The 20,391-nt window shown below is 38.4% G+C and overlaps 1 protein-coding gene and 1 pseudogene across 1 annotated transcript; both read left to right on the top strand.

Moving 5' to 3' along the window:
- Positions 1 to 8,562: 8,562 nt before the first annotated feature.
- Positions 8,563 to 11,783, top strand: LOC108319539 (protein Iojap-related, mitochondrial-like; annotated as a pseudogene).
- A 5,502-nt stretch (positions 11,784 to 17,285) lies between these two features.
- On the top strand, positions 17,286 to 20,127 carry LOC108318940 (acylamino-acid-releasing enzyme 2-like). Its single transcript, XM_052877863.1, has 6 exons — positions 17,286 to 17,473; positions 17,824 to 17,975; positions 18,065 to 18,147; positions 18,237 to 18,358; positions 18,453 to 18,531; positions 19,205 to 20,127. Exons 1-6 carry the CDS (start codon positions 17,471 to 17,473, stop codon positions 19,384 to 19,386), a joined length of 621 nt encoding a protein of 206 aa, XP_052733823.1. The 5' UTR covers positions 17,286 to 17,470; the 3' UTR covers positions 19,387 to 20,127.
- Positions 20,128 to 20,391: the final 264 nt, after the last annotated feature.

Genomic DNA, 20,391 nt, shown 5'->3' with positions numbered 1-20,391 from the left:
AGCCTTTTCCAATTTTTCCACTCTCACATCAGTGGAATTCTCTTCTTTTAATTTTTCTAGATGTTGTGAAATCTCTTCCACTTCAAATTCTTCTTCAACAGTAAGCTCTTCACAAGCATCAACCAATACACGCTCTAAAGGGGATTTCACATACATCTGATTTTTTACAGTCTCAACTACATCATCCAGTACTTCAACTCTGAAACAGTTCCCTTTATCTTTTGGATGTTGCATAGCCTCCACAACATTAAAGGTTACTGTTTCATCATGTAGCCTCACCTTCAAATGACCATCATCAACATCAATTATGACTCTAGCAGTTTTCATGAAAGGTCTACCCAATATTAGGGGGACTTCAGTATCCTCCTCCATATCAAGAATAACAAAATCTACTGGAAAAGTAAACTTATCAACTTTCACCAGTACGTCTTCAATAACTCCATATGGGTATTTTAAAGACCTATCTGCTAATTGTAGAGTCATCCTTGTTGGTTTTACTTCCATGTCTCCTATTTTCTTTAACATAGACAAAGGCATCAAATTAATGCTTGCCCCTAAGTCTATCAATGCTTTTCCAATAGGGAGTTTTCCAATTGTACATGGAATAGTAAAGCTTCCAGGATCTTTGAATTTTGGAGGTAGAAGTTTTTGGATGATGGCACTACAATTCCCTTGCACCTCTATTGTTTCTTCCTCAATATACTTTCTCTTCTTGGTCAACAGATCTTTCATGAATCTAGCATAAGAGGGCATCTGTTGAAGTGCTTCAGAAAAGGGAATTGTAATTTCCAGCTTGTTGAAGAGAGCCATAAATCTAGAAAATTGACTTTCTTTTTCCTTTCTAGAATATGTCTTTGGGTACGGTAAAGGATTCACAATCTGTTTTCCTTTTTGGCTCTCTTCAATTTTTTTATTTTTATCTTTCTACTCTTCCACTTCTTCTTTATCTTTCTGTTCCTCATTTAACTTTTCCTCTTGATCCTCTTTCCTCACAACTACACTGTCTAACACTTTACCACTCCTTGTTGTTATAGCTTTACAGTGCTCTTTTGGATTTGGTTCAGTGTTAGCTCCAAATGTATTTACAGGCTTCTCTTCCAGTTTCTTGGCCAATTGACCCATTTGAACTTCTAAATTTCTTAGAGATGCATCTGTGCTCTTTTGATTTGATATGGACATCTGCATAAATTGTTGAAGAGTTTCTTCCAGTTTTGATGTCCTATCAGAAAGAGTGGGTTGTTGTTGAAACTGTGGAGGTGATCTACTGGAACTAGCCTGACCCATGCTAGGATGAGGTCTCCATCCTTGATTATAATTTCCATAATTGCCTTGACGGCCTTGATTTCCCATGTAATTGACCTCTTCCTTAGCATTAGTGAGAATAGCACACTGTCCATTTTGGTGCTCTCCACCACACAGTTCACACCCTTGCACAGTATGTTGTGCCTGTGATACATTTTGGATTTGTAGTTGTGATACCTTTTTCATCAGAGACTCAAGCTGTTGAGTCATAATTTTATTTTGGGCTAATAAGGCATCTTGGGATTGCAACTCAAACATTCCCTTCTTTTGATTTTGTCCTCTCTCACTTTGGACATCATTGTCACTAGATGCCATATTTTCAATAATTTCATGAGCTTCATCAGGTGTCTTCCACCTAATGTTACCTGTGACATCCCAAAAATACAGTCAAAACTATAAATTTAGAAAATCACATTTAATAATAATTCAGTACAGTTTTCCACTAAAAAAAAAATCAAAACCGAACGAACGCTCAAGGACGAACGTCCTTGAATACAGTTACAACATTTAGGGACGAGCGTGCACAACTGCACGTCCATACAAGAGTTTACAATTTAAAACCGAACGTACAAGAAAATCTGACCGAACGGTTTACACAGGACAAATACTGAACGGCCGAATTCAACTTAAACGAAAACCAGAGGTGGTCGAACGACCACTCCATGCCAACAACTAATAGTCGAGCGTCTCACTGCTCGGTCTTCACTTCAACTTCTATCAGGTTCTCTTCATTCAGCGCCTCTTCCAAACGCTCGTCTCCCTCTGCTCACATCCACACGGATGATCATCGCAATGAAAAGACGGACGTACAAGAACAATGGACAACACAAGGAAAACGAAAGGGTAAGCTTATGTAATTTAACTCATACATCAGCATATAAATTCCATCAAACAGTCATTTCACACATACATGTCAACGTACGCATTCATCATACATCAATATATTTTAACGCACGTACGAAATAAAACTCAACACGACTGACTGTCCGGACTGTAGGATTTCCCCGTGTAGCTACGACGATCGCGCACCTGGGTGGTGTGGTAACTGGCACTCTCATCAGCTGCCACCCGAGGTTAGTCCGTTCCGTCCAAATTACAGTTATGTGACGGCTCCGTCCAAAATACAGTTATGTGACGGGGACCTCCTGCCATTCCCACGTATGACATACCCCCTCTATTTGAAGACGAGTAGTCACGAAATATCAGGATCGAATCGTCTGCTAAGTCTGGCCACGGTCATACTTTATAAATTCTCATAAATCATCCAAGAGTCATTCCTCGCCGGAACGCTCGTTCAACATTTATACTTTCATCTCATATACTGTTCATCATTCACTATTCATCATACATTCATACTTTCATTTCCTCTCGTATACTGTTCATCATTCATCATATGTCATTCCATAATCATTTTCATCATTCATAAGTAAAACACCAAAAACCGAACGTTCTGCCCCAATAATACCAAGGACGAACGCTGGGAGTAAGACCAAAGAACGCTCGTTCGAATAAGAGTACGAACGGCAGAATTTCAATGACGTACGGGAATAGCTGCATAATACACTGTTCATTGGACGAACGTTGTTTACCCTGAGAATCAGTTTAAGGAACTGACGCTCGTGAATATTCCAGGAATAATTCAAGTGTAGAGGCCCTAGGCCGAATACATCAGACGTGAACGTTTCAAGACTTCAAGGGAACGTTTATAAGACTTATCAATCTCGAATCCACTTCCAGTCAATGACCGAACGTAGCAATACTGAAGACGGACGTACGCTATTTTGCGGGAAAAGAGTACGAGCGCTCAAAATAATAACGAGCGTCATTTAGGACGAACGCTCAGCATAAGACCGAGCCCCATTTTAGAACGAACGCTCATTTCAAAACCGAGCACCATTAGGACGAACGCTCAGTTCAACAGAGCACCATTTTGGACGAACGCTCAGTTCAAAACCGAGCACCATTTGGACAAACGCTCAGTGTGAAACCGAGCCCCAATTTGAGCGAGCGTTCGGTATAAGACCAAACACCATTTTGAGCGAGCGCTCATTATGAAACGAACACCAAACAGAACGAACGTTCAGTATAAGATTAGGGCGAACGCTCAGTGGGAGACCGAGCACCAGGACGAACGCTCAGTGTGAAACCGAACGCTAGTAGACTTTAGACACGAGGACGCTCGTCCTCAACAAGGGATCGATCCAAATGAACGAATCCCACTTCTGTTATTTTCATCAGAAAAACTGAACGTTCTAAGACCGTTCAGCAGACGAACGTATGTGATCATAGGGAGAGTTCTATATTCAAGTTTCTTTTACATTCCAGTTCATCTCTCATTATGCAAATCTCATCATTTCAAGCGTTCATATCAACATCAACTTTTACATCTCATACAGACAATCTCATGTAAATTCATATATCTCATTTCACCAAAATAACGAACGTTCATGCCTCTAAATCACATCCAAATCATCATATATTATTCTCATACAGAAAAATAACGAACGTTCATGCAACTTAGTACATCAAGCGTCACATTCATATAACCAAATAACGAACGTTCACACCACATACATATTATCCATCATGCATTATACTCATGCAGTTAACAACGAACGTTCACACACATACATCAAACCAGTTAAATTAAATAAGCTTCCCTTACCTGGAAATGACCGAACGTCCACAACCACAGAGACACGACCTCTCAAACACTGGTTCTCCTACTGCCAACGCTCGTCACTCCAACTATACGAACGAGCCCCAACACCAAACTCAGATTTACACTACTTTAAGAAAGATAACGTACGTACAACTCAGAATTGAGTTTGCATGCAAGGAAAACGAACGTCCAGAGAGTGGGAAAAGGACTTACCAGTCCAGCTTCGCCAACCGAGCGTCTACTCTGGAAGCTCTTGTCGCCGAGCGTCCTTTCACGCTGCCGGAACCCAGATTGGGAGGAGATGAAACTGATTAAAAGTTGCCAGATGATCGTAGGGATTTTCGTGTGACAATCCTGAAAACTGATTACTTTGAACAAGGTGTATCAATGCTGGCTTCATTTCCATGTTAGCCGCGATTACCACTGGTTTGGCTATACTGTTGAAAGATGTAGGTACAGACACTAAAGCATAATCTTCCAACGTACGCCTTCTTTGTTCATTTTCCCCGTTTCCCTCCATCTTTTTATCCTCTTGGTCAGATGAAGAAAAAACGTTTGAGGATAAGCTGGATTCTCTAGCTTCTTTTTTTCTATTTTCTCTTCTACGCCTACTATTATTTCTACGGGCTGTCCTTTTGTCACGTCCCATTTATTACTGTGATGAGTCACCACTCTGCTTCCATTAATGCTCCGTGCCACGCGTCCAGTGCATTAAAAATCCACCACCGAGCCATGCATGCGCGCCACTTGTCAAAGTGGAAACTTCTGAAATCAGTGGTGGGGTGCAGGTGTCGTGTAGAGGGACGCTCGTCCGTCTGACAGTGGGTTTTGAACAAAAGTAACTTTTCTAGAAAATCTTCCACTCTCTACGCGCACCTTCTTCTCTTCCAAACTCAGACTTTTCCTTTTCTCCTCCATCTCTCTAGAACTCTTATCCTTCTCTCTTCTGCAACTTACCATCCTTTGCTCCGTTCACGTTTCAGCACCGTGAGAACAATCCCTACACCGTGAGCTTCATCTGGAACCGAGCGGTTTTGGATTCTGAAACGGGTAAGTTTCATGTTCTTCATTGTTCTTCCTTAGCTACATGCAAGCCTCGTTCCGAATTTGCATGCACCTTCTCTGAACCAATATTGGTTTTCTGTAATTTTTAGCTTAAGGAGTTTTGGGCTGAACGTTAAGGGTAGGAGAGGTTATACTGAGATCTGGTTTCTTTCTGAAGAACGAACGCACATTTCACAATCCGGGTAAGGGAAGTTTATTAGATTTAATTCATGTGATTTTCTGTACTGCATGTGCGTTTGTGTGATGCTTGAACTACGATTCATGATATTGAACTGTTGGTATATGAAAATGATTCTGAAATGATGTATGAAAATGATGTAATGTTCTATGGTTTGATTTAATTGAAAAATGAGTTGTATGATGAGATGATGTATGAAAATGTATGGATTTGTACTATGATTTGAGTAAATTGATGTATGAAAGCCTATACTGGAAAATATTTGTATACTGAAATGTGAGTTTGAATATCTAAATCCTATGAAAATGAACGTTCGTTATCGAAACGGTCTTTTACCGTTCAGTATTTCTAGTAAATTCTTTGAAACAGTCGAACCCTTTCAATTGGAAAGGATTATCTTTGAGGACGAACGCCCTCTTAAATATAGTTTTACGTTTGAGCGTTCGGCCAAATGTAGACATCATGAGTGTTGGGTAAGAATTGAGAAGCCTGAAAATATCCCTTTGAACTCTTAGTCAAACTATTAAAACATAAACTTTAAGTATCTCATCTTACATAAATTCCAAATTTTCTATGATTTTGAATCAGCGGATAGCCTCGACCTAAAAGCGTACGTCCTAAGTGGCGCTCGGTCTTAGACCGAACGCTCGTCCTAAAAGTCTAAATGATAAGTAGCGCTCGGTTCTATACCGAACGCACGTTCTTTCAGTAATTATCAAACGAGCGGTAATGGCGTTCGTCCTGAAATTGTATTAGCGTTCGTCCTGAAATTGTATTAGCGTTCGTCCTGAAATTGTATTAGCGTTCGTCCTGAAATTGTAATAGCGTTCGTCCTGAAATTGTAATAGCGTTCGTCCTGAAATTGTATTAGCGTTCGTCCTGAAATTGTATTAGCGTTCGTCCTGAAATTGTAATAGCGTTCGCCCTGAAATTGTAATAGCGTTCGTCCTGAAATTGTAATAGCGTTCGTCCTCAAATTGTAATAGCGTTCGTCCTGAAATTGTATTAGCGTTCGTCCTGAAATTGTAATAGCGTTCGTCTTGAAATTTTAATAGCGGTCGTCCTGAAATCGTAATAGCGTTCGTCCTGAACTGAAATAGCGTTCGTCCTGAATTACCATAAGCGTTTGTCCATAAATTTAAATAGCGTTCGTCCAATAGATCTAGTAATGTTCGTCCAAAACTTCAGTGACGTTCGTTCAAAACTTTATTAAATGCCTATTTTCGCGCTCGGTCATTGACTGGCGGTTGGTCTCCTGAATTACCTCGTGTCCAGTTTATTTATCTAAACCAGTTTGTGACGTATCTATCCATTGGATTCGTTCCAGAGTATTGAACTTAAATTATTCTAAGTATTTTCCAGATCGTACTAGATTCAGTTCATCTAACTGCGTCAAGTTAATATGAAGTCCGTCTAATAACCTGTATTGGTTTTATTCTACTCGTGAACGAACCTTCTTGGTATTGTATTAACGTTCGTCCTCTATTACAAAGGGCTGGACGTTTGTTCTTTTATGAAAGTGGAACTAAGAATGAAAGTGTGAATAAGAGGAAAGATTAAGATGTGTGAATGGTGTAAGAGATGAAATTATGATTGTTGAATTTGAACGAGCGTTCCAGGGAGGAACGACTCTTGTATGGAAATTGAGATTTGTAAAGTATGAATGTGGTAAGCTTAGCTGGCGGGTCATCCTGATATTTCGTGAGTGCTCGTTCTCAAGTAGAGAGGAGTATGTCATGTGTGGGAATGGCAGGAGGTCTTAGTCCATAACTGTAACTTGGACAGAACGGACTAACCTCAGGTGGCTGTTGGCGAGTATTCCAGCTATCCCACCTGGGTGCACGGACGTCGTAGCTACACAGAATTCATACAGTCCGGACGGTCGGTCTAGTATCATGACTTTGAATGAGTTAATGGATGAATTGAATGTATGTGTTGTGATTCATTTGATGTATCTGATATGTATGAAATGTATGTTTGACTTGAATTAAATTCAATAAGCTTACCCTTGCACTTTCCATTGTGTTGTCTGTATATGTGTATCCGTCTTGTCATTGCGATGATCATCCGTGTGGATGTGAGCAGAAGTTGAGGCTTCACTGGAGCAAACGCTTGAAGAGGAAATCATAGCTGAGGAGAATCTTGTAGAAATAGAAGTGAAGGCCGAACAGTAGCGCGTTCGGTTTTTAGTTAGTGTATTTTTGATAGCGGGCCGCTTGTGAGCGAGCGCCCTTTTTCTTGATGTAAATACTTGGACGTTCGGTATTTTATTTTGTAAACCGTTCGTCCTCATTGTTTTGTAAACGCTCGTAACTTATGTATGCATGTAAGGCCGTTCGGCCATTCGCGAATTTAACCCCTCCTATTTTAGGACTGTTTTGCCATATTAATACATGTGATTATTCTAAGTATATAGTTGATGACTGTATAATTTTGGGATGTTACACCTTTCAATCTCAGAATCAAACAATAAATTCTCAGATTTTGTTCTGCGTGGCATGCAGAACGAAAATCTTCAATGACCAACCCAAGAAATAACAACAGGAACAAAACACAATATATACAGATACACAGAAAACTAAAACAATGAATTTACGGAGATGGGAACAAAATTGAAATTGATAAACAACTAATTGAAATAACAAAACAATCAAATTCCCCGGCAAACGGCTCCAAAAACTTGATAACTTTTTGGCAAGTATACCAAATCGTTACAAGTAATACAGTGATAAGTAAAGTATCGTTCTCCTCAGGGAATTTGTGTTACGTTATTCAATTAAAATTTATTTATCAAAATCAATTGAACAGCAAATTATAAGTGAATTAATAATATCAAATTAGATGACAATTTAAAATTAAAATTAAAATTTAAAGAAAGCTTCACTGGAATTGACTTCATGACCACATTACAATAACTATTCTGAGCAATATAACTTGCGTTCAAACATCAACATCACAGTATCTTGGTTTAATTCCTTAAAACAAGTTCTAAAGAATTATGTTCAATTATTAATTCCTTAAGTAATTAAACATAAACTTTGCATTAAGACTGATGTTATTGATGACCAGGAGAATTGAAACTATTCCTAGCATCTCTCCTTCTGGTTGCTTTTCTTGCGTCAATACTCAAATTTACTTCCCAATACAATTTGAATATAAAAACAAGTATATTTTACTTCCGTAAAATAAAATAAAAAGTACACAAGAAAAGCATATGAACACAATTTATATTGAACAGGAAATATTACATCAAATGTCAGCCATTACAGTCAATTCCAACGAATGAAAGTTTAGCCTATCCTAGACATCACAAACATACTCATTTCCGCAATTCCTTGCATGATGTGCAGTCTTGATGTCTTCAGAGAGGTCTCCTCGTGTTCCAGAGCAGTTCTCCCGTCTTTTCTCTGCTATTTTTCGTCTGTCAGGAGATGCCTTTTGCCTTTCTGTCACGTCTTTAAAAACCAATAACTTCATTAATTCGCACAGCGCACATGTGTGTGTGCGCTATGCGAATTTCACGTAACTGCTGCCTCTCAACTGACGTTATTCGCACAGCGCACATGTGATGGTGCGCTATGCGAATTTATATATCCTGGCAGTGCGAGTTTTGGCTTGCGCTATGCGAGAACTGGCTGACAGAGTTCCAATTATACATCCTTTCCTGTACAATAATTTACAACACAATCTACTTCCTATTACGACTTTTCCCTGAGTAATAACATGAATAATTACAAAATTGAGATCCTTTATAAGTGTCAAAACATCTGTTTTTTCACACTTATCAATTACAATACACAATTTGATAATATGAACAAAACGGTATTAACGATTTAATTAATGCTTTTAATCAAATTCAACCCAAAATACAGCAGCGAAAAATTGCAAATGCGGATAGATTAATGGCAGCGAAAAAAAAAACTAGAAATGAAAACGGCGTCGTCGCGTTACCAAGGGTTATTCACAAACTCACTCGTACTGCTCTAGTTTGATTTGAGCGTGGAACTGGAATGTGGGGCTTCTTCGAACTAGAACGTGTTTGCGATATGCAGAGGCCCTTCTTCTTCATTAGTCATGGAAAACGAAGGTAGGGTTCTGTTCTTTGTCCGCCGTTGACGGTTGTAATTGCCTTCTAGATCTGCCGGAGATCGAGAAGGTTCTGATGGATATCAAAGCTGACGACGTTAAGGTGATACCGGTTCCCAAGCACTGCGATAGGGCCGATTTCATGGTTCTCGCCACTGGCAGGTCCACCTGGCACGTCAAGAACATAGCCCAAGCCCTAATTTACAAGGCACCACACCCTCCTTCCTTCGTCCTTTTTATAGCTATATTTGCATTATTGATTTTCGATTGAAACTCAAGTGGTTTTCATTTTTGTTTTTCTTCCGACTCATGTATATTTGTGTAATTAACCAGGCCAAACAGAAACAGAGACGAATGATGCTACCGAGTGTAAAAGGGGAAGAGGGAGGAAAGTGGATAGTCATTGACTCTGGTATCTCGTGCTTTTGTAATCATTTTTGTGTTCAATTTTGTTGAGTTTAGAAAATCCATTAGGGGTCGTTTGGACAATCTTCTAGTTTTTTTCGGTTAAAATTAATTTATACGTATCCAAATTTGTAGAATTGTTCTTATATAACTTTTTGCTTTTGTTTTTTTTTATCTTTTACTTTGTGCAATGAGCTAATTTAACTTACCTTCTCTTTTTTAATTTATCTCACCTAAAGTCATTTTGAAGAAATTTGTCTAAACAGAACTCCAAGTAAAGAAAATTGCAGTAGCGATAATGGCTGATAACAGATACAATGTCATGATTTAGCATCTTGACTGCATTTGCTAAATGTTCTATTCTTTTAGGAATGTTAGGTATTCACAGGCCTTTACAATAATTAATATTTACGAAGAACTAGTTTACTATCTTTAATGGGGTCTTCTTTTTCAGAGAGGTCTATTCCATCCACACAATAGATGTTGTGTGATGTTATAAATTAGTAAACCAATATGTTGAAACTCACATTAGAGAGCTACTGATGCAGTTTAAGTGGAGACTTATACTCTATCCTAGCTAATTGATCTACCTCTGTGACAAATTACTAGTTCGTTAGTACTAGAAAGTTGTTAAATTAACTTGTTGGTTCCACAACATTATTGTCTTAGCGTATGTTGCTCTGCGTGATATTCATTAAATCAAACAAGATAATGAGTTTAGTCTCAGCATGGTATCAGTTTCTACACTCTACAACCTCTGATTTTCTTTCTTGCACTTATTCCAGTTTCTTCACTGGTGAATGGAGCCAGCGAATTACCATTCTTGGGTGATTAGGGATGACGGGTGCTGTAAAAAGGTGTGGGTAGGCTGGACATTTAAGCTCGTCAATCTGCATGGGGCAGTATAACCTGCAGCCCATTGGCCAAAGTGTGGGTGGGCCTGCCCCTCAACATGCATGACTCTTCTATTGAAGAATTAACTGAATTTTGTCTGTTACAACTAATCTAACATTGTGGTTTAATTCTTTTTATCTATTTCGGGAGGTGTTGCAATTTAGTGATTCTTTCATGTTAACTTTTCATTGCTTGGTGCATGCAGTGGCTTGACAAGGCTTCGGGGAAAAAATTACTTTGTTAGTCTTTAGGGTTTAATAGGTCCTTTCTCTGTCACTTTCCTTCTATCAGTCTATTATTTTTAGTGATGTATGATTTGCTAGATCGGTGAACATTGCTTTTTATGTTATGAAAACTTTCAATTATTGGATTTATAGTTCTAACATGCCTTGCTTTCCCTTTTTGGTTCATTTTTTTTTATGTTTAGGTAAAGTGATAGTTCATGCACTTGATGAAAAGGCCAGAGCTTAGTACAATTTGGAGGGTCTTTGGACCTGAGGGACAATTCAAAATGAACCTGATGGGATAAGTACGAGGCTAGCTTATATTCGTTTTAAGTTGTAAGATAGTTAGATATAGTTTGGGTTTGTTACAGGTTTACTATTTAATCATTTTTTGATTTATAGCTTATATTTACACTGTCATACCTACCAAATTTTTAACTGGTTAATAGTGTAGATAACAATGCACCAAATAAAACTCAAATTTGAAAACCATTAAGTGGAATTCACCATTTCTTACTTCTGTGCCTGCCACCTTAACATTCATTCACTACTTGGATTTATATTATGATGGTATTGCCACACCAAATCTTCCTATGGATTAGGCGTTGTGATTGAGGCCAATTCCTATACCAGTTTGTGTCAAGAGTAGTTCAAAATGGTACTTTAAGTTATTCTTGGTAGAGGTCTTAGAGCAGGCATTGGATGGGTTTTGGGGGCTCGCGCGAGTTATCTGATTAGGCTTATGTTAGTGTATATGGCTTGGTTCAATTGGGCTTGAGCAATTACATAGACATATGTCTTTATTATTTTTATTATAATGATTAATATGTATTCTTGAGATAAATACTGTAGGATGAATGATTCGAATGATCATTTTTCTTTTTACTGATTGTAGGATTTACAAAAAGCTTTGGTGAAGGTTCGTCGAAAAAACAATTCGAAGAAACCTGCACAAAAGAATGCTTAATTGGTGTTTCAATGTAAACAACCTTTTAAAACTACTGCATCTGATCTAGACAGTTTAGAAGTTTGTATACATATCACGGTTTTCTGATCTATTATTTTAGTTGTTTTGAATACAAAATTTGCTACGGGTGTCTAGCTGCAATGGTAAAGATAGAAAAGAGGTAACATTGAAGCTGTCCATCATCATGCACTCCACTTTTATATTTGGTGAGTCATGAATCGTTACCGGAGCCTGGACTTTTACATCACCTACATAAATATGTGAATTAAAAAACCTGTTTACACATCCCTAATCACCCAAGAATGGTAATTCGCTGGCTCCATTCACCAGTGAAGAAACTGGAATAAGTGCAAGAAAGAAAATCAGAGGTTGTAGAGTGTAGAAACTGATACCATGCTGAGACTAAACTCATTACCTTGTTTGATTTAATGAATGTCACGCAGAGCAACATACGCTAAGACAATAATGTTGTGGAACCAACAAGTTAATTTAACAACTTTCTAGTACTAACGAACTAGTAATTTGTCACAGAGGTAGATCAATTAGCTAGGATAGAGTATAAGTCTCCACTTAAACTGCATCAGTAGCTCTCTGATGTGAGTTTCAACCAGTATCTGCATATTGGTTTACTAATTTATAACATCACACAACATCTATTGTGTGGATGGAATAGACCTCTCTGAAAAAGAAGACCCCATTAAAGATAGTAAACTAGTTCTTCGTAAATATTAATTATTGGAAAGGCCTGTGAATACCTAACATTCCTAAAAGAACAGAACATTTAGCAAATGCAATCAAGATGTTAATTCATGACATTGTATCTGTTATCAGCCATTATCGCTACTGCAATTTTCTTTACTTGGAGTTCTGTTTAGACAAATTTCTTCAAAATGACTTTAGGTGAGAAAAATTAAAAAAGAGAAGGTAAGTTAAATTAGCTCATTGCACAAAGTAAAAGATAAAAAAAAAAACCAAAACAAAAAGTTATATAAGAACAATTCTACAAATTTGGATATGTATAAATTAATTTTAACCGAAAAAAACTATCTATTGAAGAAGATTGTCCAAACGACCCCTAATGCATTTTCTAAACTCAACAAAATGAACACAAAAATGATTACAAAAGCACGAGATACCAGAGTCAATGACTATCCACTTTCCTCCCTCTTCCCCTTCTACACTTGGTAGCATCATTCGTTCAGTTCCTCTCTATTTCTGTTTGGCTTGGTTAATTACACAAATATACATAAGTCGGAAGGAAAACAAAAATGAAAACCACTTGAGTTTCAATCGAAAATCAATAATGCAAATATAGCGATAAAAAGGACGAAGGAAGGAGGGTGTGGTGCCTTGTAAATTAGGGCTTGGGCTATGTTCTTGACGTGCCAGGTGGACCTGCCAGTGGCGAGAACCATGAAATCGGCCCAATCGCAGTGCTTGGGAACCGGTATCACCTTAACGTCGTCAGCTTTGATATCCATCAGAACCTTCTCGATCTCCGGCAGATCCAGAAGGCAATTACGGCCGTCAACGGCGGACAAAGAACATAACCCTACCTTCTTCTTCCATGGTTGATGAAGAAGAAGGGCCTTTGAATATCGCAAACACGTTCTAGTTCGAAGAAGCCCCCACATTCCAGTTCCACGCTCAATTCAAACTAGAGCAGTACGAGTGAGTTTGTGAATAACCCTTGGTAATGCGACGACGCCGTTTTCATTTCTAGTTTTTTTTTTTCGCTGCCGTTAGTCTATCCGCATTTGCAATTTTTCTCTGTTGTATTTTGGGTTGAATTTGATTAAAAGCATTAATTAAATCGTTAATACCGTTTTGTTCATATTATCAAATTATGTATTGTAATCTTCTAATTTTTTTTATGATTCTTTTAATTAAATCGGTAGTAATTTGTTTAGTGGATAATAATGTGATTCAATTATTCAATCTGACATATATATTTTAGCATTCTTATCATTTAAATAGTACCAACTTCAATTTAACATATAATAAATATAGATTCTTTCTAATAAATATAAGCATTACATTCATCAAAATAAATTAAAAGATTTTATTGAATAATTTCAATAAATATTGATGTCAAAATAATATTAAACCTATTTAAATTCACTAAAATGTTAATTTTTTTTTGTATTTGTCTACTGTTTGTATATAGTTTCATAGATGGGATTCTAAGAACTCAGTTTTCAACATTTCCCATACTTGGTCCTTGATGTAGTGGATTGCAGTAATAAAAGAAAACTAAATGTGGATTATAGGGCCCTTAACCGAGCCACGGTACCCGACAAATTCCGTATCCCACTGATAGAGGAATTGCTAGAAGAACTGAGAGGGGCCAAATATTTTTCGAAGGTGGATTTGAAGTCAGGCTACCACCAGATCCGAATGGGAGATGGAGACAGAGAGAAAACGGCCTTTCGGACGCACCAGGGTCACTACGAATTCATGGTGATGCCGTTCGGTCTCACCAACGCACCAGCCACATTCCAAAGTGCAATGAACAGCCTGATGCAGCCCTACCTACGGAAATTCGTACTGGTGTTCTTTGATGATATATTGGTGTATAGCCGATTCTGGAAGGAGCACTTAGAGCATGTGGGGACGGTGCTAAGGGAACTCGTGGCCAATAGGTGGGTGGCCAACAGAAAAAAATGTGAGTTCGGCAAAACTCAAATAGGCTATTTGGGACATCGGATATCCGCGAGGGGTGTAGAAATGGACGAAGACAAAGTAAGGGCCGTGATAGACTGGGAAAAACCTAAGACAGTGAAGGCTTTGAGGGGATTTCTGGGTCTGACAGGATACTATAGGAGGTTTGTGAAGGATTATGGGAAGATTGCCAAACCCTTGACCGACCTTCTTAAAAAGGGGCAGTTTACATGGACGGAGCAAGCAGAGGAAGCTATGTCAAGGTTAAAGAAGGCCATCACCACTGCACCAGTGTTGGTTCTACCTGATTTTGACCAGCCTTTCCACATTGAGTGTGATGCATCAGGAAGAGGGGTAGGAGCGGTACTCATGCAAGGAAAGAAACCCATAGCTTTCTTTAGTAAAGGTTTATCCGAGGGGTCATTGAGTAAATCGATATATGAGAAGGAATTAATGGCGTTGGTTTTAGCCATACAACACTGGAGGCCCTACCTCTTGGGACAACGGTTTGTGGTTCACACCGATCAAAGGAGCCTGAAGTACCTTTTGGAGTAGCGCATCACCACTCAGAATCAGCAGAATTGGATTGCGAAGCTCCTGGGTTATGACTTTGAAATTGTGTACAAATAAGGTGTCACCAACAAGGTAGCAGACGCCCTATCACGGAAGGAAGAGGATGATCCACAGGAAGAAAAGGAATTGAGGGTTGTGGCCAGACCTTACTGGCAAGACTTCAGGGAGATTTTGGAAGAAGTTGAGGCAGATGAAGAGTTAAAGAAGGTGATAGAAGATTTGGGAAAAGACCCCAACTCACATCCCTCGTTCACTCTGGAACACGAGAGGTTACACTATAAGGGGAGGCTAGTGTTGTCTGCCCGATCGGCCTGGGTGCCCAAGTTGATAGCCGAGTTTCATACCACGCAAACAGGAGGACACCTAGGGATATATCAGACTTATCGCAAGGTGGCGCAATCTCTTTATTGGGTAGGAATGAAGAAAGTCGTAACTGACTTTGTTGCAAGCTGCCTGGTATGTCAAAAACATAAATATCTGTCATCCTCTCCGCAGGGGTTGTTGCAACCTTTACCCATACCCAACGCCATTTGGGAGGAGATAAGCATGGATTTTATCGTTAAGTTGCCCAAGTCCCACGGGTATGATGTTGTGCTGGTAGTGGTAGACCGCCTCAGCAAATATGGACACTTCATACCACTAAAACATCCCTATTCTGCTTGAACCGTAGTTGAAGTGTTTGTAAAGGAGATTGTCCAGTTGCATGGGGTGCCAATATCTATCGTGAGTGACTGGGATCCACTGTTCCTGAGTAATTTTTGGAAGGAGTTGTTTAAATTACAAGGAACTCAACTGAAGATGAGCACCGCCTATCATCCTGAATCTGATGGACAGACTGAGGTCGTGAATAGGGTATTGGAGGGTTATCTGAGATGCTTCTGCTCAGAACAACCAAAGGGATGGAGCATAGTACTACCTTGGGCGGAATATTGGTATAATACCAGCTATCAAGAGTCGGCGAGATGCACCCCATTTGAAACCGTATATGGGAGGTCTCCTCCCTCACTGCACAGGTTCGTTCCGGGGGAAACCTTAGTTGAAGTCGTCTGCTAGGAGTTACAGATGAGGGATGAGGCACTCAACCAGCTAAAATTCATCTAGCCAGGGCTCAAGAATTAATGGTGAGGCAAGCCGACAAGGCAAGAAGACCATCCAATGTGGAGGTGGGAGATTGGGTGTATCTAAAGATCAGACCCCACCGACAGACGTCGATGCCGTCCACACTGCATTCTAAACTAGCCGCTCGGTATTTTGGACCTTTCCTGGTCATACAACAGATAGGAGAAGTGGCATTTAAGTTGCAACTACCCGAAGCCGCGCGGATACATCCAGTATTCCATGTGTCGCAATTAAAGAAGGCCGTGGGGGAGAACAGTGTGGAGAAAGAGTTACCCATAGACTTAGAGATGGAGGGACCGTCTCCCTGGCCGATCAGAGTTCTGGATAAAAGGTAGGTGCAACAAGGAGAGGACGAACGGCAGGAAGTGTTGATCGAGTGGCAAAAGGGAGGACCGGACGGGGCAACATGGGAAGATGCCATAACCATCCGAGATCAATATCCAGACTTCAACCTTGAGGACAAGGTTGATCTTCAGGAGGTGGGTAATGTTAGGGGCTGGCGAGTTTACGAGAGAAGAAGATATAGGAGAGAGAGAGGGGGTCCGTACGGTAGAGGACTGTGGCCGAACAGTTGAAAGGGGGGAGCACGATGACCGAACGGTGGAAAGGGGGAAGCACGAGGGCTGAACGGTTGAAAGGAAGCACGAGGGCTGAAAGGGGGGAGCACGATGGCCGAACGGTAGGGGGAAGAGAAAAAGAGGGATGAGCGAGTGGGGCGACGACGAGCATTCTAAGCGAGTGGAAGCAACAACGAGCGTTCTAACTGACAACAGTTAGGATAGGCGGGAAATTCAAAGGATGTACCTCAGGATATTATAGAAGTAAATATAGTAAATAAGGATAGAAATATTCTTACCAAATAATTATAATAAATAGGCATAATTACTATTATTCTTTACCTTTTTGGGAAGGAGTAATTAGTATTAACAAAGGAGGAACCTAGGGTTTAGGGGAGGTTTTTTGATTAAGGAGTTTTGTAAGAGAGGTTAGGCTCTCAGGTAACTGACGGAGACCCTGCTCCCAATTATTGGTTGTTTATTGTGATACCAATATTTCCAGTTAATAAAGTGTTTTATTCCGTCAAATTCCATTGTTTAGTATCTGTGGGAGTGTAAAAGGGTGTGAGTGGCAAGTTCACGTACTCGGGTACGTAACATGTTCTTAATATTCTGACCGTTGTTCATGAATTTTCCACCAGTCCAGATGGAAAACTTCTTGTGTTTTTATCTGCAAGAAGTGCTGTGGACTCTGGAGTGCATAATGCTACAAATTCACTTCACAGAATTGATTGGCTAACTAATGGAAAACCTTTCCAATCTTCCAAAATTGACGACATGGTAAGATCTTCCTATGTGGCCAGTTTGATTTTAATGATTCTTTAATAACATAGAGTGAACCTTTTTGTTACTTTCTCATCTAGTTCATTTATTAAATACACTGGATTCAAGTCTAAGTTGTTGGATCACATAGACCATGTAGTTTTTCATTTGTGATTTTCAGATTGTTTATGTTAGTATTGAGGATCCTTGCTATTTTACAAAACAAAACATCATATGATACTTGGTGCTATAAATAAGATTCTTTTCTCTTCTTCATCCTACCCCTTCTCTTAGTGAGATCTAAGCATATGTCAATTAGTGCATATTGTTTTCGGTTAATAACTCAGTCTTTTCAATCAATTTTGGAGATTCCTGTTGTGATGTGCGCTGAAGACGGTTGCTTCCCTGGGCTTTATTGTACCATTATTCATAGTAATCCTTGGTTATCTGACAATTGCACAATGATTATATCATCCATCTGGCACAGCAGTGAAGTTCTGCTCTCAGTGAATGTGCTGAGGTAAGTAAATAACAACAGGAATGTTTTTTATTCCATTTATCAAAGGTTGTGTATTCTTTATTATCAATTCTTTTTTCATCACATTATAGTGGGGAGATAGTACATATCAGCCCTGTAGATCCAAATTTCTCGTGGAATCTTCTTACGCTGGATGGGAACAATATTGTTGCCAGTAAAAACAACTGCTCAATTTGTCAATACCTGGGACTTTTGAAGTGGAGGAATATGTTTTATCGTTTTTCTTTGTTAATCCTTTTGCAGTTTCCAGTAGTCCGGTTGATTTTGCTCAAATAAGGTATGGAAAGGCCATTAAGAAGGAGACAAACAATACTACATGGAGTTGGTCAAATATATCCAGTCCCATATTCAGATGCTCTGACAAGGTTTGTTCTATTTTCTTGTCAGATATTATCAGAAATCATTGTTGCAAACATATGTCATTCTATTTAGAAGCGAATCATAGGATTTTGGCTGCAGGTTAGATCTTTGCTGTCCTCTCTCCAGTCTGGTATACTGAGGATCTCAGTTAAGGATGCTCATGCTGGTCAAACAAAAGGTTTTCAAGTTATTCCGGTTTCTTTCTCGTGGATATTCAGTGCTAAGTTGAATGACTTAATGAAATTTCAGATATGCTTTAATTTGTATCTGTGTATTCTCAGAATCCAACTGATAAGGTATCTATTAGATTTATGAAATTCAATCCATATACTGCTCGTCAATAATGAGGTGAATTAATCTGATTCATGTGATGAAATTTAAACATATGGGACTAAATTCACTATTGAAAATCATACTGTGATTGTTCCCTCCACTCTCCCCAACATGCACTGTCCCCACCATGTCCTCTCCTAAAAGGGAAAATGAACAAAAGTTAGCTTTTGATTGGTGCATGAAGATAATACTATGTATTATATCTTGCATAAAATCTTGATTTTATTGACAAAGAAACAAGAAAGTAGAAATGAAGCTTTAGTTTATATGTTCACTATAAGGGGGCTATGTATAAACAACCATTTAACAGAGAGCATAAAAGAACTTTGTGGTATGTGACTATTGAAAATATTTGACTTGATAAATTGATGAAGATTGTCTTGTACAATTCAACCACTTATTTGGTGATACAGTACTTCAGGAACACACTTATTAATTACGCCCTATCAATAAATCTTCTCAAATTTATTGACCAGTCAATTGACTATTATATCTATCTATTTTAATTTTAATTTCAGGTGCTACAAAACCTTTTGAAGCTATATTTGTGTCTTCTAAAACCAATACCAAGATTGAATTTGATCCGTTAATTGTGATCCTTCATGGAGGGCCCCAAGACGTCTCTTTGTCATACTTTTCTAAGTATTTGGCTTTTCTATCTACAGTTGGATACAGCTTGCTGATTGTAAATTACAGGTAGCCAAAATACTCTTGAACTTCCAATCATTAGTTTGGTTCAGTATTGTTATGTCAAGAGAGATGGAACTAACATCATAAACTTAAATATTTTAAATTATTAGGTACCTAATTTGAAAAGAGAAATTATTGGTAACAAAAGTTGGTCACATATTGAGGACATGAAACTTATTTATGCTTTTAACTCATAAAAAAGATGTAAGACTATTGCCTTTTTTATGCAAAACAAGCTTAATTGACTTCATTAGCTCGAAGTACCTGTCAAAGAGGATTGGTTGTAGATCCTATCATTTGAATCCTTAGAAAAGGAAGCAAGTTTACAGTAGAAAAAAACTAGATACCAGAGAAAATAAAGAGAATGTTAGCATATATGAAGTTTAAATAGCTTCCCCGTGAAGTAAAAAATACTCAGTCTGATATTGGAATGGGAAATAAATGTGGATACCTGTCTGTAATAGGAATTTAGAAATTGAAATGAATTATGGGAATTGTGAACAGAAGGATGTTTAGGGTTTAGTTAGACTTCATAATGGTAAACGCTGAGGAGTTGAAAGTGAAAGGCTGGTCAATTTTTTGTTATGCTATAAGGACTCTGAATAATTATACTTCGATAAAATTTCCTGGACACAAGTCTTTCATTCTCCATATGCATCTTAATTTATATTTTTTAAAAGTTTGCACTACTCGGACTGCTTTTCTAGAGAAATAAATGTCATTGTCAACACCCATAAGGAAACTCATTATGACCACGTATAGCTTATAAAACCTTTTGTTACGACCTAAGGTAGGGGTAATAATAAGGGTTAGAAAGTATATGAGCAGAGAGAATATTTAGTATAAGTTAATTAGAGTAAATAAATATAATATAAGTTAATTAGAGTAAATAAATATAGTATAAGTTAATTAGAGTAAATAAATATATATTTAGGGAAATATTCAATATAAGATATTTATAATTAAGGATATGTGCTAAGATAATATACGGAGAGATATTTATATTAAATATAGA

This window comes from Vigna angularis, chromosome 5, assembly GCF_016808095.1.
Source record: "Vigna angularis cultivar LongXiaoDou No.4 chromosome 5, ASM1680809v1, whole genome shotgun sequence".
NCBI lineage: Eukaryota > Viridiplantae > Streptophyta > Magnoliopsida > Fabales > Fabaceae > Vigna > Vigna angularis.
Note: the sequence above shows the minus strand (reverse complement) of the source record. Positions and strands in the feature narration are given on the sequence as shown.